This window comes from Podarcis gaigeae, assembly GCF_964106915.1.
Source record: "Podarcis gaigeae genome assembly, chromosome: 3".
Lineage (NCBI taxonomy): Eukaryota > Metazoa > Chordata > Lepidosauria > Squamata > Lacertidae > Podarcis > Podarcis gaigeae.
This window is the reverse complement of record NC_139680.1, coordinates 84,009,460-84,031,375: the sequence shown is the minus strand read 5'-3', so window position 1 is coordinate 84,031,375 and position 21,916 is coordinate 84,009,460. Positions and strand designations below refer to the sequence as shown.

General features: G+C 45.8%; 2 protein-coding genes across 9 annotated transcripts in view; both read right to left on the bottom strand.

Annotated features, from left to right (window-relative positions):
• Positions 1-13,995, bottom strand: part of SLC29A1 (solute carrier family 29 member 1 (Augustine blood group)) — a 79,215-nt gene extending 65,220 nt beyond the window's left edge. Inside the window, exon 1 of the mRNA XM_083732602.1 lies at positions 13,819-13,995. The gene's annotated coding sequence lies outside the window, so the exon portion shown is untranslated. The remainder of the gene's footprint in view (positions 1-13,818) is intronic.
• Positions 13,996-18,133: 4,138 nt separating this feature from the next.
• LOC310841304 (uncharacterized protein) overlaps positions 18,134-21,916 on the bottom strand; it is a 46,885-nt gene continuing 43,102 nt past the window's right edge. For all 8 annotated transcript variants that reach the window (XM_083731973.1, XM_083731975.1, XM_083731974.1 and 5 more), the window contains 2 exons: positions 21,077-21,232; positions 18,134-19,524 (listed from right to left, as the gene is read on the bottom strand). In XM_083731973.1, coding sequence (XP_083588099.1) covers positions 19,286-19,524; positions 21,077-21,232 — 395 coding nt within the window. In that variant the 3' untranslated portion in view covers positions 18,134-19,285. The remainder of the gene's footprint in view (positions 19,525-21,076; positions 21,233-21,916) is intronic.

The following is a 21,916-nucleotide window of genomic DNA, read 5'->3' as shown; positions in this document are numbered from 1 at the left end:
CCATCTCTACTGCAGAAAGAGAAGAATTTGTCTCTCACCTCTGAATTCTCATGACACAGAAGAGGCAAAGTGGTTGATGTCCCATCTCCAGTACCCTCCAGAAGAGCCCCATGGCAGGAATTCCACTCTGGAGGCTGCAGAATTTCTCTCTTTTATGCCTATGAATTTTTTATTGATTTTCAATTTTTTTATAAAACAAATGAACCTCCAATTAATTCAAATTTAACATACATTTTCAGCCTTGGAATTTCTCTGTTCCTCCTAGCCATTGAAATCAAAACACCTCTCTTAAGCATGCGAGACCATCTCCACCAGCCACCTTCAAAGATGAGGATGGCTTGACTGCACAGGGCATGATCTGACATCACATGACACTAAGCTGGTCTGGATCCGGCCAGTGCCTGGATGGGAGACTCCCTGTGAACCTCCTTGGGCACCAACTGTCTTGAATTCCATGTGGAAGACGAGCAAGTTGTAATCATAATGAAAGAAACTACACAAGCCCATTTGTCATGAAGGCGGTTTCCCCCTCTGCATTGATTTTCCATAATGAATATGTTCTTTTGAATTGCTGCGATGAGGCGAGAGCCGTTCTATACCATTCTGGAACAAACTGTTATGATACCTAATAATGTAACTGTAATATCGGAAGAGATCCTGGGGATTGTCTTGTTCAGCTCCTGAAATGCAAGAAACTCAACTATGGAATGTAGGATGACCTCTGGGGTGAAGAACAGGAAGGGGTGTAGTTCAGTTATAGAGCATCTGCCTGAAGTCCTAGAGAGCTGCTGCCAGTCAGTGTGGTCAGTACTGAGCTAGATGGACTCTGCAAAAGGCAGCTTTCTATATCTTTGTGGTCCTAAGAAAAGAGGGGGCAACAGAGATAGCCAGGGGATAACATGGGATAGGACTGCAGACTCTGACAGTGCAAGAGGACACACACAGACACACGGACCGCAAAGAGAGAGGAGAGAGGTCCTGCTAATGAGTGGAGAGGAAAAGAGACATCTAACAGAGAGAGAAGTCAAGGATGGTACAGAGGGAGCATTGCTGCGAGTCATAGAGAAAAAGAAGAGAGTTTTACAAAGTAAACAGAGTTAAAACAAAGTAATGCAAACATCACTAAGAGAGCAAACAGAGAGGACTTGAAGATTGCAAATTCTATTACATATTAACAAAAGCCATATTACTATTCCTCTTATTATTTAATGTGTGTGTGTGTGACTTTTGTCTTATGAATGTAGATTGAGAGATTTATGGAAGAGTAGATATCATTTATGGTATGTTCCAGATTACAGATAAGATAATGTATTTTTTTCTTCTCTGTTTCCTTTTTTGTATTATAGCTTGTATTATGACATTAAAATATTTTTCTTTAATAAAATTAATAATAATAATAATAATAATAATAATAATAATAATAATAATACAGACTTAAAATTGTAAAGATAGCAATGTGATTCTCTTGAGGTATCAAAAATAGAAGTGTGGCCTTCTGAACAATTTGAGTTTGACACCCCAGCCTAGATCACCTTGAGCCCATCAAAGACTTGGCCGGTTACATTACTGCCCCCTGCCCTGGGATGTTGGCAAAGCAGGGAGCTGACAGACCTGCTCAACAAGGAAAACGGCATGTCCTGGCTCCAAGGTCATCGGGTCTATTAAGCTGTTGTACAGGAGCAGCAGCTCCTTGGCTGGGAACTGGAGCCAGACTACAGCGAAGGAGCACCGTTGGACTTTAGCCAAGCTCTTAGGCCATAAAATGAAGTGGAGGCCAAAGACCAGCAGGGAGCAAAAGAGCCAATGTAGAGTCCTGAGCTTAGGATAAGGGTCTTGTGCCACAGAGCCACTCTCACCAGTAGAGGGAGAAGGGGGCTTTGCCCCACAACCTCAGCCAGACCCAGCTGCCTGTGATCTACTCCAAGGGGCAGCGGTGGCTGTCAGCTTCTTCCACCTGTGTCACAGTTTTGTCTGTATAGAGCTCAGAATGGAGGGGTGGGGTGAAGACTAGTATTCATTGGCTCTGGCTCCCCCTAGTGTTGACCTCCCTGCCTTCACTCAGCCTCACCTCTAGTTGTGCATTAAGCCAGATCTCTCACTTCAAAGACTGACCTTTCCCGAGGCCAGCCAACAATATATTAAAGTCAAACATAAAGCAGCCCGCTCACTTTCAATTAAGGTGCAATTAAAAACAGCTGAAAATAGATTAGTAGCTTTCCAGAAGCGGGGGGGGGGGGGGGGACTCCCGCCACATGCGCCTATTACAGGGTAGTCCAATTCTAGTGGGAGATTTCAGGAGCAGGTATGCAGTCTATACTATATATCCTTAGACCAGATGATCCAGGGAAGGATACAATGATGGGGATTCAGGGATTTGTCCTCCTGCTCTATAAACTCTGCTCGGCTGCCAGGATTTTGCAGGACCAGCTGGCAGATGTCAGTGGCAGCTGTGTGAAATGGTATGAAAGGACAAGCTGTGCCCATGGCAGACTTCTGCAGAGCGCTTCTTAGCAGCTCACAGGTGAAAAGTATTACCATAGCACAACCTAGTACTTGGCTCACTGAAAGGCTTGTCTTAATTCAGCCTCAGCTCCAGATTGCGGAGACCCACCTAGGGCAAGGCCATCTCCACCCCTCTCAGTGAGAATCCCTTCTCACTACCATCCTCCCCACCTTCTCCTCCTCCTCCCCATTGCCATGACCACACTCTTCTTTTCCAGGCAGAGAGCCAGTGAGCAAGCAGGCAGTGGCATCTATTGCTCCTTCTTCCCACCACCTCTGTTGTCTGGGTCAGCTTGAGAGGCAGTGAACCAGAGCTAGCCAGCCCATGAGACTGTTAGAATTCCTGCTCCGTGATTGCAGTCATGGGATTGTTGTCTATCACATGACGGTGTATGTTTTGACTCCACAAAGTGGGAAGTGACGGAGACAGGATGTTTGTGTTACTGTGTTCCATAAAGTGGGACTGTTGTCCTTTGTCCTTTCTCTTTGCTGTCTGATGCTAGAGAGGGAGGCAGCCATGTTGCAGTGCTCCATGTGTGTTTATATGTAAATAAAGTAGATTAGCCAAAACACTGATTTGCTGAGGTCTGTTATGCGAGCTGCGAAGACTCTGCGGATCCCTGTGTGCCGATGTCTCTTGGCATCGTTCACTGTGATGTTCGGGCAGAAGAAAGCTTTTGAAGCTCGCAAACGATTGACCAGGAGGGAGAGAACATGCCAGTCGGGCATGTGTCTCTGCCAGGGTCCTACTCGAGAGTAGGACGAGCTCCTGACAGAGACAAGGTGAAGCAGTTGCCTTAGGTGGCAGATCTGGCCTCTAAGGAGCTCGGCTCCTCTCTCATGTCCACCCACCTGTAATGGACTAGCTGTTTGCAGAGGAGTGGTGGGAGACACCAGCTGGGGAACCACCCAGCGAACCCCCAAGGGAAGAAGACTCAGAGCCAGGGGATTGGTGGTGGATGCTTTATCTGAGATTCCAGCATCTTGGGGGGTTGGACTAGATGACCCTTGGGTCTTTTCCAGTTCTAAGATTCTATGACAATGAGTGGTCAGAGGGAGAGAAGACTGCAGGGGGAAGTGTTGGCAGCTGGCATGGCATCAGAGTTTCATGAGCAGGAGGAGTCTGTGGCAGTGTGCAGTCCAGACTCTGAGGCAGAAGCAGAGGCTGAAGAGGATGGGGGTCAATAGGCTGCTGAAGAATCCAGAGTCTCCCCCTCCTGCTGTGACCAGCTCCCCTCCCCACTGGTGGCAGAGAAATGAAATGAGCAGAACACAGATTACTTCTGTGCAGACACAGTTTGAGACTGCATGGGGGAAAACCCAGGAAAGGAAGAGCCTTAAGGAGGGGCGGTAAGGCAGGGACCTTCAGTCCTCACAACTGTGTCATCGGGGCAAGACCTTCAAGTAGAGTTGCCGAGACCCCTAGGCCTGAGCTGTGGGTTTGTTTCCTTGATTGAAGATTTAACTTCACTGGTCTCGGGTGATTTATGGGGTTTTTTGTTGCTGACCTACACCTGACTCAAGCCCCGACACCACCTCCTCTGTACCTGCCTGCTGCCCACTCCTCTTCACCTTCCTTTTGCTTCTCAGTCACCTTCAGCACAGGGGAGGGGCGCCTGCGGGCAGCATCTTCTGTATTGCCTGCAGCGGCAAAATGTCCTGGACCAGCCCTGGAGTGAACAAACTGGAAGAGTTCCCCGGGGTAGGGGGGCTGTTGCCAGTGGGTCCCCTACTGGGCTGTGGACCAATGGCAGAAGCCCAATGGTGCCAACTGTTGATGCTGGCATTTACTTTTATATTTTAAAATGTAACTAGCCACATAACTAATAAATAAATAAAGACGCTGGCCCTGCTTTTGTTCATAGGATGTGCAAGGAGCCAAGCAGCAAAGTCTAGGCCTCTAAGAAATGGCATCGTTTCATTTTTCTTTATCTCATTAAAGTTAGAAACCAATTAGCTTCACTTATTTCAAGTGGTCCTTTAGAATATGTACTCTGCGTTTCATCAGATTGCCTAACACAAAGTGTTCCGTTTCTTCAGGGAGAGGAGAAATGTGGTGCAATAAGCTAAACTTTGGCTGTTATGCCTCAGGTTTGGGCAGGCCTGGTAATTTTCCAGGACTGCTTAAAAAAAAAAGAAAAAGTAAAGTAAAACCAGAAATAGTTGGCTCAGTAGGGAATTGAATAGTCCAGGCTTCCTCAACCTCGGCCTTGCAGATGTATTTGGCCTACAACTCCCATGATCCCTAGCTAGCAGTGGTCAGGGATGATGAGAATTGTAGTCTCAAAACATCTGGAGGGCCAAGGTTGAGGAAGCCTGGCATAGTCCTTCACACAAGCTGCAATTCCTTCTTTAGCAGTCAGTGGTATGAACAGGCGCAAGATGCATCTTCCTAGTAGAGTAGCATAATATAATCAAGAGAGCCTTTTCCACATTGTTGTTTGCAGCACAGTAGATCAATGTACAGTAATCTATCCATTATGTAATTTACTGGTGCATTTTCACCCCCATTGTGGGTATCATTTGGATCTTCTGCCACAAGCACCAAAACATCTAGAGTCTCTCTGCCTTCCCTGATTGGTCTGTTTTAATCTCTTGCAGCGTCACTGTTCCCAGCCCACCAACCAAAACATCAACATTGATTAACTGTAAGATGGCTTGTGACAAACTTATCTTCTAGATGGAGATCTTGCAGATTTTTCAGAACTCTGACCTACACATCCTCCCCTCTGCTCATTTCCCACCCTCTGATTTGATCACATTACATAAGAGCTAGCAATGGGTGCATGAGTGAAGTCTACACAGTATTCCATCAAGTGCAAGTTAAAAACCAGTACTCATGGAAAATCAGAATTTAAGGTTCTCTGTAAGCTCTTAGTAAAAGAGAAAGCCTTTGATGAATCATTTGATGAAATCATTTTGTGCACAAATTCAATAGTTTATTTTTTAGTATGCTGACACTTGACTCCAATTAGGATTAAATGTAAGGCATCTGCTAGTCGATGCTGGACAGATTATAGCAAATCACATGTGGATGGGGAAAACAAAATCCAACAATTTTTGACTAAGGGTAATCCTTTACCAGACGACAGGAGTGCCTCGCGTGCTCTGGTCTATGGGGTCATGAAGATTCGGACATGACTAAATGACTAAACAACAACAACAGCAATCCTTTACCATCTTCTTTAAAAATGGGTATGAAAGGAGAGTCTAGGGACTACCGTTGGAAAAACTGATGCAGTAATTCAGACATTCAGAGTGCCAGAATAAGGTGGAAGACCAGTAATGGGGAACCTTTGGCTCTCGTGCAATCTGACTCCCAACTCCCGTGAAACCCAGCCAGCATGACTAATGGTCAGAGGTGGTGGGAACTGTAGTCCCCCAACATACAGAGGGCTACAGGTGTACCACCCTCAGTTTAATAGTAAAGTGGTTTCCCTTCTTAAAAATATATATAATTTGGAGAGGTGATAATTTTAAAAACATCATATAGGGCTGTCATTCTGAAAAATTTTCATTCATTTCTTTGAGCAGTGCCCTTCGATTTCCAACTATTGACTGCTGCATTTTATTTAGTAGTTAAAATTAAGTGCTGTGAAATTTATTAGATACTTCTTTGGATTGGGTTGTGTCTCTGTGTTTTAATGGTGCAGAATTTTTGTTCTGAAATAAAACAAAAAACAAGAAGGCAGCAACATGTCTTTCATTGGAGAGCCTGTGTGATGCAATGGTCAGAATGCAACTAGACCAGGACCAGCACAGCCCAGGTTCAAATCTTCACTCAGCCACTGGGTGACCCTGGGCCAGTCCCTGTCTCTCTAGTGCAGTGTTTCCCAACCTTGGGCCTCCAGATGTTTTTGGCCTACAACTCCCATCATCCCTAGCTGGCAAGACCAGTGGTCAGGGATGATGGGAATTGTAGTTCAAAAACAGCTGGAGACCCAAGGTTGGGAAACACTGCTCTAGTGAACCTGCCTCCTGGAGTCATTGAACCTATGCCAAGGAATCAATGGCACGCATGCCTTTGTCTCGCCCCCTGCCATTAAAATGACCGGATCCATCTTAATTTTTTACTGCTGGGAGCAGAGATCTGGTTATTTTACTGTCTCAGGAGCCACTCATGCTTTCCACAGGAGCATTTTGCTCCAGCTCGCTCTGCCTGCTTTGCATGCATCCGAAATGTGCTGTGCCACAGCGCTTAAGTAAACCGATAGATACGTGAAACCTTAAATTGAGGTTGCTTCCCATTTCCAAAAAAACAGGCAGTGGGTGTAATAGCTTTATGGAGGGCAGTGCAATGTTTATACATCTGATCCATAGGGAAAGCAGAGAGGCGGTTTTAAAGAGACAAAGTACTTTTTGACCCTAGCTGGAGCAGCCTGGGAAGCTCTGCCACCCTTTAAAATGGGAGAGCAGGACTCTCTGTTGCTAAGGGGTGTTGCAGGCGGATGGAGGAGAAAGAAAGGAACTGCGCTATTTCCCTAGCAAGGATCAAGGCGTCACATGAGGCACATGAGCTGGATTAAATGCTTTATAGAATTAAGTGCTTCCGATAGCCTGGCGAAAGAATGGAGAAACTTTTAAAACACCAAGGTAAACCTCCCAAGATCTGCTCGTGGCAACGGCATCCACGTTACAGCACAGGCCCGTTGTCCCTGTTCTCTTTGGCTCCCGTTTAGGGTGGCTCATCTGAACATGCTGCACGTAAAGAGAAGCATTCCCTATGCCTAATGTCCAAGCTGCTTCTGCTGGCCACACACTTGTCACGTACATGTGCTGCTGCTGCTGCTGCCCACAGGATTCAACTTCTGGCATGCACCGATATGCCAGTGCTTTTTTTTTTTCAAGAGTCTGCCACGATGTGCCCAAAGCCAAATCCTGGCATGGCCCCGGGAGCAGCACGTGACAGCATTGTATTTCCCTTTTGCATGACTTAGCAGATTTGTCCTCCCACACAAAGAGAAACTGCGACCAAGGCCTGTCAGAGGAAATACGCAGGGAAGTGCCCATATGCCTGTACTTTCCACGTCGGCGTCAACTGTGTCATCATTGTTATTTATTACATTTATCTGTTTACTACAAAAAAAAAGTTTGTCTCAGAGTAACTTACTTTGGGGGGGGGGGCATACACTACCAGATTAAAAACATATCAGAAAATAGAAGAAAATTGTTAACTAAAAGTGTCCAAGAGATTTTACTTTCTTGGGCTCCATGACCACTGCAGATGGTGACAGCAGTCACGAAATTAAAAGATGCCTGCTTCTTGGGAGAAAAGTGATGACAAACCTAGACAGCATCTTAAAAAGCAGAGACGTCACCTTGCCAACAAAGGTCCGTATAGTAAAAGCCATGGTTTTCCCAGTAGTGATGTATGGAAGTGAGAGCTGGACCATAAAGAAGGCTGATCGCCAAAGAATGGAAGCTTTTGAATTATAGTGCTGGAGGAGACTCTTGAGAGTCCCATGGACTGCAAGAAGATCAAACCTATCCGTTCTGAAGGAAATCAGCCCTGAGTGCTCATTGGAAGAACAGATCCTGAAGCTGGGGCTCCAATACTTTGGCCACCTCATGAGAAGAGAAGACTCCCTGGAAAAGACCCTGGTGTTGGGAAAGATTGAAGGCACAAGGAGAAGGGGATGACATGGTTGGACAGTGTTCTCAAAGCTACCAGCATGAGTTTGACCAAACTGCGGGAGGCAGTGGAAGACAGGAGTGCCTGGGGTGCTCTGGTCCATGGGGTCATGAAGAGTCGGACACGACTAAACGACTAAACAACAACAAGAAGTGTTCATCCAGGAATAGCATAAAAAAAATACATGCTACCCCACTCCAGTGGCTTTTATCAAAACCAGCACCTTGAATTGATCCTAGAAACTAATTGGCAGCCAATGCAGTTGGGCCAGTACAGTATTGGCATTATGTACATCCAGTCAGCAATCTGGTCACTTAATTCTTCACTAGCTGTAGTTTCCAAACATCGTCAAAGGTAGCCCCACATATAATGCATCAAAGTTATTCAGCCTAGAGGTTACCAGAATGTAGATAACCAAAGCTGAGCTATGGGGTCTGTCCATATGGGGTCACAGCTATAGGATTTTAAAGAGCAGATCCAGGGAGAGAGAATGAGGCTGGTAATTTTAGGTGCTGGCAAGCATTTTAAGAAAGAAATTATGAATCACGTTTATCTCCCAAGTAATCCCATTGACTGAAGCATACCTTCTGCAGCAGACATAACTTGAAGACCGGACCCTTAAAAGAGTAAAGAAAAAGCAACCACTTTTAGAGAAATGTGACCAGGACAAACATTTCTTTTATAACTGCTTTTATGCCAGCTTTGGCCTCTGCACTTTCCATTTCTGCTGCTGTTCTATGTATCATTGCCAAAATGTTTCCTTGGGTGGATTTCTTTTTCTTTAGACACGGTTTTCAAAAATACAAAAGCTAAATAATCAGCCATACAGCAATAAGAGAACAGATATTGCAGAATTTGGTTTAAATGTTATTCACACCAGTGTAGACAATATGATGAATAAGGCACTGTGCCTGTTCCCTGGGAACTTTGTGTTTTTGAATTGTTTTTACATCTCTCTTTCTTTTCTATTTACCTTGCGTTGACATTTGTTGCTGAATTTCACTTGAATATAAATAAAACCCTTTTTAAAATAGTGCAAGTTAACATCTGAACTTTAAAAGGCAGAAAGAATGTATTTTAAAATGTCTGCCGCTTGGCACTGAAAAGAAAACAATATAAGCCCCTGAAAAACCTTTGGTGGGAGGGATTTCTAGAGATGGCATTTTCTTTCCCAAAAGCATGGGGTGAGAGCTATAGACCCTTTTGACATAACTGCAGGCCCATGACAATAATTCTTTGTGGCCTTGTGAGTAAATTCTTTGAATTCTGATCCCAGCCCAGGCATGAGTTCACTAGATGATTTCTCAGCCAGAGTTCTGTAAAATGGGAACAGCAGAAATCTCTCTCACAACTCGCAAAACAGCAAAACTTTTTCCAGTGTTAGGTTATAATTGTTTGTCATGCTCATTGGGAGAGTTTTAAATTCGGAAGAGATGTTAATTGCCGTGTAGTGTTCTCCCCAGACAGGAATTGTTCACCCTCAGCTGTAGGGATGTCCCCTCAAGGAAGGATCACTTGACTAGTTCAAATAGCAGCTGATTGAGCAGCCAAAAATCACGCTGAGTCACATGCCTGAAGGCAGTTCTGAGAGTTATGGATGCACTGATGTGATGAGAACGTTAAAGCAGAAAGCTACTAGGATAGTGAAATTACACTGAAAGATGCATGGGGAGAATTAAACAGAGAAGAACTTCAGGGACAGATTAGCAAAGCAAAAAGGGGATAAGGCTGATAAGAAACATCCCTGCTATTGGACATGTTAAGAAAGGCAAGAGCTGAAAGAAAGGGTAAAAGTTAAACAGTGTGCAGTAGTAAATTCTGAAGTGCAGGCGGTTCCCCATGTCAGGTTCCCAGACCTCTTCTAAGACTACACAACAAAAACAAACTTTTGACTAATGCAGGCATTATGGCTTCAATACCAAGTCAACTTCTCTCTCTCTCTCTCTCTCTCTCTCTCTCTCTCTCTCTTAATCACACACATACGCACTTGGCTTAACATTCAGCCTGATGACGCGTACTGGTGGACTTGAAAGCTTGCTCACGATTCTGTGCCATTTTGGTTGGTCAAAAGTTTTCAAAACAAAAGCCACAGCTTAATCCTTAGCCCTGCATGCCAATGTAACCTGCTCCTTCCCCTTGCTTAGCTCATGTAATGGATTCCTCTCTCAGGAATAACTTACAGGTTTGATTGGCTCCAGCATAGGATATAAACACCCCTGCTTTGATATAAGTGGTGGTGCTTCATCCCTTTTCCAGTACGTCACTGATACCAGCAGAGAAGCCATGATGGGTAGGCCTCAAAGCCCTGCCTAAATTTCCACCAGCATGTCTTTTCCTTTGGATATAAATTGAGATTGCCCTAAGAGGTATGTTTGGCCTTAGAATTTACCACCTATTTTGGGAAGTAAGGTGACAGCTAGCCTGCAGTATCCAATCACATCCACATCTCTGGCCAAACCTAATTAGGATCCGGTGACTTAAGAGTTTGAGCCATCAGCAAGCAGTCCTCTATTGATTCACTTCTTAACTGCACTCACAGCAATCCACCCTCAGCCAGAGTCAGCTGGGAATCTGCAAAATGGAAACAATAATACTAGCCTACCCTACAAGGCTCTTGCAAAGTGGTTTGATTAGTCAAAAGCATGTATTATTATTGCTGCACCCCTTTGGAGAAAACATCAGTGGATGGATATCTGAAAAGCTGTGCAAGAAATTACCTGTGTATGTGTTTTTTAAAAAACACACCTCACAGAGAAAACAGTAGCTAAAAGAGTGAGAATTAAGACAGCTTGATCTTTTCACAACTGCCAAAGCGACAGCATTTGCAGTATTTGGTATTTGGCTTTAGACAATAAAGAAACATTAACTTCTCCACAGGTGTCTGGTGCTGTCCAGCACAATCATCAGCCGATCAGGGCTGGAAGCACAAGGAACTGCCATGCTGCGGTATTCATGCAAAAAGCTATTTTATCCAGGCTAGAATAAGCTCATAGAGGAAAGACTTGCAGAGAGAGGGGGGGGCAGATTACAGCTGTACGTTACCATGACGATTGCATGAGCACAGCAGCTGTGCCTGAGCCCCAGTGCATGAGAAGCTCTGAAGGACTGCCTACCCTTGTACAAATTCACCCGTTCAGTGATGCCTTGCTCCAAAAGCCACCCATAAAATGGAATTTCCTGCTTATGCATTGACCGCAGGATTCAAGACTAGTGCCCTGGAATCTGCTTGAGATAAAGGAGCCTTCATCTTTTAGTGGGAATCTGGTCTTCCACACTGGAGCAAATCATCACAACCTACCAAAATGCAGCAAAACCACCTACCGGTATATTTCTCCCAGCTAATTCAGAAACTTTGAATCCAATTGTACAGACGGTATTAAGCTATATCTGTCTATATAGTTAAATAAGCAGCATCTCACACATGATGCTTAAAAGAGAATGAGAGAAGCTCATGCTTCACGTTACTCTTCATGCGGAAGAGAAAAACAGGAAAGGCATTTGTCCTGCAAATGGGCATTTTGGCCACTTTAAACTGCATGTGTGAAAACAGCCATCATTCGCACAAGAGATTGTTGTCATGGTTCTTGTCCCCGCCAATCATTTGTTTCACAGCTGTCGGAAATCAAGCTTAAGCTTGAGAGGACGGCAGGTCTCCCACAACATTAGCTGCATAGCAGTTGGAAGGGCAGGAAGCTCAGGAGGAATGGGACGCCTAACAACAATCAACCTTCTGCATCTCCTGAACAGAGCCTCATAGCCTGCCCAGCAAGGCAGTAGCCTCCCTGGTGGTGCAAGGAGGGAAATTTCAGCAAAGAGCATTAGTCACCTCCCAAGGTCACACAGTACATCGGCAACTGCAGTTCCCTTTGCCTTGTTACCACTGGCGACCCACATGTATTTACATATTGAACTCTGAGCTGAGCTCAGTGTGATGGTGACAGACAACTTCTGTTTAAAATGGTGTCAAATGCAAAGGGAAGACACAGTTTTTAGAGCAAGAGGGGCATGTGGGCAAAAGGAAACCTTGCCAACTTTGTGGAAGAAGAATATGAACATAAGAGTGCTGCTGGATCAGGCCAGTGGCCCACCCAGTCCAGCATCCTGGTTTCACAGTGGACCACCAAGTGCCTATGAGAAGGACCTGATGGAAACAGCGCTCTCCCCTCCTGTTGTTTCCAGCAATGGTGTTCAGAAACATATGGGCAAAAGGCATCAGGAGAGCAACAGAAGAAGGGAAACCACAACGGATTCCTCTTTTGCTCCTGTAAAAACAGTACAAATCATCTACACAACCTCTGGATTGCAACCTGGGAACCCTTCTGAACACCTGTGCCGACTGGCCAAACCTGGCACAGCTCCATCATTGAGATGCCAACACAGTTGACCTAGGACAGCTCTGGCTAGTGGGGAAAGAGAACAACAGAAGGAAATTGGGGTGGGGGGATTAGAATGGATGAAGACACTCTGCTAGCGTGCAACAGAAATGGCCGTGTGTTTCACAGATTTGTATTCAAAGCTGTGACCTTGAAAACCTGGAGATCTGTACACATAGCCAGCCCTGGAGACTTAGCACCAAGGACACAGCAAAACGATGACCGATGCCTGCTCTACACCTGCTTGATGGAATATCCCAACACTCTTAACCTTGTTTAGACTAATATAAAGCAAACATCAGGCACGCCTCCAGGCTTTAAAAAGAAAAATAAGCAGCCTAGCCTGACATTAGTGGCAAAGTCCTATTACTTAGTCAGCATTAAAGCCTGAGGGAGGAAGCACAGTCAACAACTTACATGCAACTTCCAGGCAGGCTCTCTGGTTCCCTGCCACAGACCTGCTACGCCTAACACCACAACTGTATCTGGAGCTCAGTTTTATTCCACTCCACCCAACCCAAGGGGTAAAATCAAGCACTGTTGCTGCTGCATCAAACGGGCAAGCAAACGGCATCAGGTCAACCGGTAGCTTCCTGAGCATCAGCTAGTTTATCTTTGGGAGGCTTCAAAGGGCAATTTCTAAGCTTTCTGCAGCCAAATCCAGTTAAGAATTTAGCAGACGCTTTTTGCCCTCTGGGCGATTTCGCACTTTGGAGGACACGCGCACCTCGCACCAGCTAACATAAGAGATTTATTTCTCCCTGGATGTGCACATCTAGCAATGAACGGGGATCGTTGAGTTCCCGAAGCTGTGACAAGGGTAGGAAATCCACCGCGATCGAGAACACGGCAGGGCGTGCGTAAAGGGCGAGCTAATCTCCTCTCCATGCTGCTGAGGAACTGTGCCTCCGAGCACACCCGCCAAAGCACTCGGCCCGACTTGCTTTTCAGAAGAACGACATGTGCCGGGACAGACGCGGCCAAGCAGGCGTGCGCCCAAGGCTCGTGAGCAGGCTCCACTTTGGAAGCAGCGGCTGTGCGCCAACGAGATCCGTCCTTGCGCGTCGGAGCCGGAAAAAGGGCGCCCCCACCCCCAGACGCAGTTCAGAAATGAGCCCCTCGGGGAGAAGCGGGTAGCCCTGCGGACGCTCTTACCCCAGCCCCGGACGAAGGGCGCCCGCCTCGGCTTCTTTGGCTCTCCCCACCCCGGGTGATTACAACCTGTAGGTTCCCTCTGCAGGGAACTCGGCTCAACCAAACGCAAGCAGGAAGCACAAGCTGGAGCCCCGAGGCACCACCGCGCACGCTTACATGTTGCCCAGGGCTCGGCCACCTCGCCGCCGGCTCCAGCGCTTTCTCCGCCTCTCCCGCGGAAAACTCGCCGCCTTCCACCAGACTGCTCGCTCGCTCGCTCGTCCCGGCCAGACTTTTCTGCTCGGGCGCCTGCTGAGCATCCCCAGGTCCTAGCGCGCCCGCCTCTTGCTTTTATCCTCTGGCGCCCTTGGCGAACCTTTCTTAGAAGAGGCTTTTATTTGAAAGCAGGACTCTGATCTGGCACGTGTGAATCAGTAATCAAGGCAGTGCCCTTGAGCAGGTGCAGAGTGCCTCCCCCACCCTAGGGCAGGGCATCCTAGGCGTTGATGACAGCTCTGCATTGCAGGCAGAAATGCAATAGGTGAAGCTTTCCTGTATCTCCTTATAGATAAATGTTGCCACACACTTTTAAAAATGGTTTCCCTTCCACGCAGAATAAACACAGCAGTTGTAGTTCAGTAACATGAGGATGACTAACCACACCTGGAGTGGACGATATCAGGCTAGAGCTGGACCAGGGGCCTGTTTTAGTTGAAGCCAGCTCTGTACATTGGAACGCAGTGGCTTCAACAGACTCCAATGCTGAATGGGGAGCAGCATAGGCTGAGGCAGCCTGAATCAATGGAGCAGGAGAAACCCTAGCAGCAAAGTGTTAACAAAGTGCAGTCTCCTCTTGCCATCTCATGACCTTCATTTCCTGTTTGGGTGCAGATAGCTTGTAGCCTCTTGCCCTCTCTTACACTCTGGAAATCCTGATGCAGGAGGCCCTGCTTCTGAAGGGAAGAGGTGTGAGCACAATTGAATTTCAAAAGAGAGGTGCCAGAATCTCACCTGGAATCTCCTATATCCTTAATGCAAAAACTAGGAGGGCTGCCAGCAGAGAAGGAAAGGTATAGGCCTGTTTGTTCATCCTTGAACCAATGGCAGCTCTCAAGGGTATCAGGCTCCAGTTCCTTCACCTCACCTACTCCTTAATCTTTTACTGGAGATGTGAGGCAGGGGGTGGGCTTGGTACCTCTGCATGTGAAACATGTGCTTGAGCATTGAGCCAGGCTCCCTTTGTTTCCAAGGTTAATCAACACTATGGACAGCCATGTAGACTTGGTTCAGAGGCTTTACATTAGGGGTTATCAGTACAGTACCTGCCTTTTCTTGGCGTCCATCAGTTCCCCTCCACTTGTTGAAATTAGGCTTGAAAGAAGCATTCTGTTGTAGCCAAGGAAACAGGATGAGATGGGTGTGTGGTGCCTGCAAATTTGCCATCAGGCTCCAAATGTTTGGTGACTCCTAGCCTATATGCACCATCACTTGCTAAGCAGGCCCTGGGCCGAAATTAAACTGCAAGAACATAAGAAGCGGCTGCGGTGTTACTACATTTCCGCACCTCTAGTGGCACTGTCAGAACGTGCACACCTTTTGGACCAGTGTATTTGCGGAAATGGAATTAATGTAAAACACAAAACATGACCACGTCAACTTCATTAGTGCTGTTAGGGATAACAGAAGAAGCCAACCAGCTTTTAAGTTATAAAGAATTGCTGATAGCTCCGATAGTGGTGGCGTGTTTAGAATTTGCCAGGTGTTTGCGTTCTGCAGATGGATTATCTGTTGACTCGGTATACTTATGTTTAGACAGTGGTGCTAACAGAGGAAAATGACATGTCAAATACATGCTAAGGGGAAATCAGACCCATTATCCCTCTATGCAGCTTGGCAACCATTCACCTCACACAGAAGCAGTGGGATGGCCAGATATGGAGACCACCCCAATCAAACAGAGGACTTTGGAAAGACTTAGTAGATTGAAGCCATTATGATTTGCCATGGTCTGTGCTTTTACACAAACTTTCATACCCCTTTGATGCACCTTGTACAGTACTCTCTAAGTGGGACAACCACCAAGTTACTTGTCACTGTATTTGCTTGTTAAGATTTGGAAAATTAACAAAAAAATACTATTTTTAAAAGAAAGAAAGAAAGAAAGAAAGAAAGAAAGAAAGAAAGAAAGAAAGAAAGAAAGATGTGCCTGCTGGATCAGGTCAATGGCCAATCCAGGCCAACATCCTCTTCTCACACTAGCTAACCACATGCTGATGGGGAAACCTGCAAGGAGGACCAGAGTGCACCAGACCAGAGAGCATAGCTATTACGCTTAGTAGTTACTGAGAGCCTTATCCTCCATGAATTTGTCTAATCCTTTAAAAAGCCACCCCAAATCCCCAAAAGCAGCATGAATAGCAATACAATGGTAACAAGAGAGCTGGGAAGTTAGTATTCTATAAACCTAACACAAGCCACTGACTGGCCACACAATGATGACTCTGCAAAACTATACTATGGAACTAGGGTCCTGCCCATGATGATGCTGCAGCCACCACTCTAGAGTTCTCACCTATGACTAGAAGCAGCACTCCGGAGTCTCAAGAAGAGATCTGCCTTTGCTCTGGTAAACAGAAATGCTTTTTAACTAGTGAGACTAGCAGTGAATCCCAGACTTTATATATGTGATGTGTGTTCTCTACTTCTAGACTGATGCATTCCTGGAGTGCACAACTCTGGGGGGCCAAACATGTGCTACATAAATGTGTAGTCCCGAAACTGCTTTTGCTACAACAGTCTCACACACCTAATCCCTCTGGAATTTTCCATGCAGGCATGTATAGCTTGCAGCCTATTGATGTTGTTTGAAACAGGCCGGCCCTCTCATTAGGTAAGAGTGAGGTGGGTGCCTCAGGCAAGTGGTACTGGAGGACAGAGCCTGCCCTGCACCCTCTAAGCTGGCCTACTGCCACCAAGGGCAGTCAAGGACACGGACTCACTGCCAATGTTGAAATCAGTATTAAATTACCAGGCTGGTTGGCTTAAATGGACAGATCTTGTCCCTCACCTCTTGCAATAAACTGCCTTTTGCTAACCCTGGCAAACTGGGTTTTCAAACATATATTTGAACCTCCTAGCTCCCATGCGTGTCTCTCTCTCTCTCTCTCTCTCTCTCTCTCTCTCTCTCTCTCACACACACACACACACACACACACACACACACGCCATGGTGTGATTCTGGAGAAAAATAATGAACAGGCAAAAAAAAATAACCGCATCATTTCCCACTACTTCCCTGTTCTTAACTGCCCCTCTGTACAAAGCAGTTTTTCAAGCCTTAAGAGGGTGTTCCCTACAATTACTGTACATGCATCTTTCTACAACATCTAGCGAGGCATAGGTGGTGTAAGTCAGAACTGAACCAGACCAGAATATAGCCAACAAAACTGCAGTGCAGACGTGTTCCATGTTTTTCATGCTGCACTCCTAGGTTCACAATTCTGCATATTCAGATTCATATATTGTCTCTCTCACTACTTCATCTTTTCAGATATAAGAAAACATTTCTGCCTGCAGATCTTAAGAGGCTGAACTGCCTTCATTAGATGGTTACAGATAATTAAAAGCCCCTGCCTTTTAGAGCGGAGCTGCTTCCAGCTCTCCAGGAAACCAGTGCCAATTTCAGCTTAAACAGCAGCTCTGATTGCCATTCCACACTTTGTTCTTATGAGTGGGCTGAACAAGTTGTCACTGACAGCATGAGACGATTAAACAGGTGTGGCCCACTGCTGGTTGCTTAAAGGCTTCCTCACATTTGATATTTATTATTATTATTATTATTATTAGTAGTAGTAGTAGTAGTAGTAGTAGTAGTAGTAGTAGTAGTAGTATTTATACCCTGCCCATCTGGCTGGGTTTCCCCATCCACTCTGGGTGGCTCACAGCACATATCAGAACATACTAAAATGTCCAACATTAAAAACTTCCTAATACAGGGCTGCCTTCAGATGTCTTCTAAAAGTCAGATAGTTGTTTATTTCCTTGACATCCGATGGGAGGGCGTTCCACAGTGTGGGCGCCACTACGGAGAAGACCCTCTGCCTGGTTCCCTGTAACCTCACTTCTTGCAGTGAGGGAACCAACAGAAGACCCTCGGAGCTGGACCTCAGTATGATGTTTGATGTTTTATTGTGTTTTTAATATTCTGTTGGGAGCTTCCCAGAGTGGCTGGGGTATAAATAATAAATTCCCTCACTTCCTCCCATTTGAGAACCCGCCACGATTAAAGGGACAAACCACCTGTTGTTTTCCAGATATCATTGGACTACCACTCCCATCGGCCCCAGCCAGCATTGCTCAATGGACAAGGAGTGCCAAGTGTGCTAAGGAGCCTTAGAGCAGGGTTATTCAGCAACAGGTTCACTGACAGACAGTTAAATAATAACTCAGTAAACTCTATTACACTTTGAAGGAAGGCACACAGACAGCCAACTGGTGTTTTAATGTGGTGTTAATGTCTCTTGAGAAGATTCAACTGACAATTGACAAGTCTCATTTGCTGCTGCATTAGGCATCATAGTGCAGGAGAAAAGAAAGCAAACATTAAGGTTTCTTGTGCCCACGCACACACACACACACACAGTGGAGAACTCACCCTCTATTTCTGAACCATAAAAAGGGTAGGTACAGAAATTGAGGTGCAAAAAAACACATACAAAAACGTAGTTCCAAAAGCCTCCACAAACCTTAATCCATGCCCATTCTAAATTAGTAATGTGCCAATTTGCCCAAGAAATATTTTTTCTGCTCTGGGCTCTGCTGCAGACTTTAGGACTGACTCAGGTTTGCTGACTATCCAGAATAATCCTTGGCCTGGCCTCCGTGTGTGTGTGTGTGTGTGTGTGTGTGTGTGTGTGTGTTGACATGTGCATTTTACAGCAGCTTGACCTGCAGAAATCAGGAGATTACACATTATCCCCTGCTAATATCTGTGAAGGCACCAGGTCAAGTTAAAAAAACAAAAGGCAACCCTATATGCCTGCGTAAATAACAAAGTCAGGATAATTGGTACCGAGAAAGCGCTTCCTTTTTTGATCCCATCATGAGACATGCAAACATTTGTTAGGAAGGAAGAGAAACAACATGAGTCTTCCACAAACCCCTGCCTTGAATACAAATATAGTATTAATATGTATGTGCCTGGGAATGTATTACCTGATTTCCTATACTAGCTTGTATGTCAAACAAAGGCTGTGCTCTGTGCTTGTAGAGAAAAAGCCCATGGTAGTTGGAATATACTACCCTGCAACAATATGGATGAGGTGGGGTGGTTTTTAACTTTAATTTTCTTTCTCCCTGAAGACCTTTGACCCTTTCAGCTGCTATTCCCTGGGGTTGCTGCCCCTATCAGGGTTGAGTTAAATGGCATAGAGGGCTGAGGGATAAGGGATTGTTTCACTGTGCAGAGCCTACCAGTCCCACCTCTCTCACCCGACCTCCTTGGGAAAAGAGAGAGAGCAAAGGTCAAGCAATGGTGCAGCATAACAGTGTGTCCTGGTAGCCATTGGGCCCAGTCCTGGGAAGGTTCAAGTGCTTGCATGCAGCCACAAATCCACTCCTGGGCCGAGGAGAATGAGCTGGCATCTCACTCTTTCTTCCCAAAGAACTTTCTGAAGACAGATTTGTTCTTCTGGCGAGGCGAGGCGCCTTGGCTCCTCTCGCCCAAGGTTTCTCGGGCGCCACCAGGAGAGGCGATGAAGGAATGGCAGCGAGGCCTGGGAGGAGTTGGTACCTGCTCTCCAATGTACAGAGTGACTGAGTAGCTGCTGCCAAGGCCCGAGGGTTCCTTGGACACCGACAAAGGTGTGATCTTCTGGTACGTAGCTGGAAAAAAGAATGGAGCGTAAAGGTTGCACAGCAGCACCATGAACTGAAAACAAGCAGCAGACCGTGCCAGAGGCTGGTTAACGGTCTGTGGTACACATGGTTGTTTTACTCCAGAGTATCACATTCATTCCATCTCTTAAGTAAAGAGAGGAGAAGAGAATTCAGGGCAGTGTTTGAACTGAGGCTTATTATGCTTCTGCCCCAGGACCTTTTCTGGTGCCAAGGCTCAGCCATGGAACATATGATGACTACTAGTAGTAGTAGTAGATGGCTACCTTGTCTCTAAAGGTAAAGGTACCCCTGCCCGTTCGGGCCAGTCTTGCCAGACTCTAGGGTTGTGCGCTCATCTCACTCTAGAGGCCGGGAGTCAGCGCTGTCCGCAGACACTTCCGGGTCACGTGGCCAGCGTGACAAGCTGCATCTGGCGAGCCAGCGCAGCACACGGAACGCCGTTTACCTTCCCGCTATAAAGCGGTCCCTATTTATCTACTTGCATCCGGAGGTGCTTTCGAACTGCTAGGTTGGCAGGCACTGGGACCGAACGACGGGAGCACACCCCGTTGCAGGGATTCGAACCGTCAACCATGCGATCGGCAAGTCCTAGGCGCTGAGGTTTTACCCACAGCGCCACCCGCGTGGGTAGTAGTAGTAGTAGTAGTAGTAGTAGTAGTAGTAGTAGTAGACGATTACCTTGTCTCTGGGTATGTTCAAAATATGCTTTCCCCTCACCAAGGAATGCCTACCTCCACCCACAACATATTTAGGTACAATGCACAGTTCTGGTCATTATCTTTCAAGCCCTAAATGGCTTGGGACGAAGACTCTATTGTCCATACAAAACTGTCCCATTTTCTACATGCTGTGGGAGAGGCCTTTCTTTGTAGTGTCTGTCCTCCCCCACAAAGTACACTAGGTGGGGACAAGAGAAAAGGACCATTCCTGTTGTAACTCCCAGTATGTACAATTCCAAGGCCTGTAAGATTAAGCACACACCATCTTTGTTTACTTTCTGGCCGTTGCTTGCATACTTTATTGTTTCTGAAGGTCTGCATTTTATGCGATTCAGGCCCTGTTTTTGGAAAACTGTAATATTGCTGTTTCTTCTTTTAAAATGCGACTACTTTCACTTTGCGGGGGCGGGGGAGGGGCAAGGGATATGCTACATATATGTAGTGTCAGCACAGCCTACAAAGGTAACAAGCTTCAACTTCAGACATGTGCCATTGAGTCAAAAGCATGTTGCTGACACCTAATGGCGACATTAAGCAATGAACTTGTTCCTTTGAGAATAACCGTGCTTTGAATGAATGCAGCCAAGCACTGAAAATAGCATAATGATATCATGCTGGGTACACAACAGACTGGATTTAGTCAGAGAGATTTCAGCTGCATTTGAACAGAAGTCAGTTGGCAAAGGGCCAAACTGAGCAAATGCAGAACATGAGCAAATGAACAAACTCAGATTTCCCTGTACAAACAGGCAGAGGGGTAGAGGTAGCCTCAACCCTGACTAGTAACCCATTCTTCTTCAAGGTCATACAGTATGTACCTGAGGTAAAGGAATATGATCGCCTCTTGTTCGCCACTAGCCCATAGTCCTCTTCCTCAAAAATGTAAGGTTCCTGCGACCTTGTAGATGCTGTAGGAGAGCACTGCTTCAGACTGTGATCTGTGGTATAAATGGCAGCAGATTTCTGGCTGTCTTCTAAGAGGAGAGAAAGGAAGAAATTAAGGATGTGACACAGAGGCAGACCTCCAGGGATTCTTTCTTTCTTTCTTTCTTTCTTTCTTTCTTTCTTTCTTTCTTTAACTGAACTTGCCACATTATACCAAAGTCTCAAGATGATTTAAAATAATGGACAAAAAAAATCAACAACAATAATTTACACATTTAAAAATGCAGCACAGTCATCAAAATCACAAGGGGTCACAATAAAATCAAGGAGCCCTTTTCCCCTGACTGTCTTAACCAGAACCAACATCAATAGCTAGAAATATTCCAGCAGCAACAGTGAGGTGCTGCTCTTCTTTGCCATGGCTTTTGAAACCTGAAAAATGTATTTTAGGACCCACTCTATGCTCGTGATGGTCAGCTGTTTTTACTGTTTGTAATATTGTTTTTTAATAATTGTTGTAAGCTGCCTGGGACTTCATAGTGAAGGGCTGGTAAGAAATCTAAATAAAGAAAGAACGACAAGGAGAATTTCAAAGACCTGACAGAAGATAAAAGTCTGTGCCTGATACTGTAAATATCTTAACATAGTCACTAGGCAAGCTTCTTTTGGGAGAGCATTACACAAGGGGGGAGGGCCACCACTGAGAAGGCCCTCTCTCTTGTTGCCACCATCCAAGTTCTGCCAACAGGGGCACTCTGAGGAGGGTCTTGAAA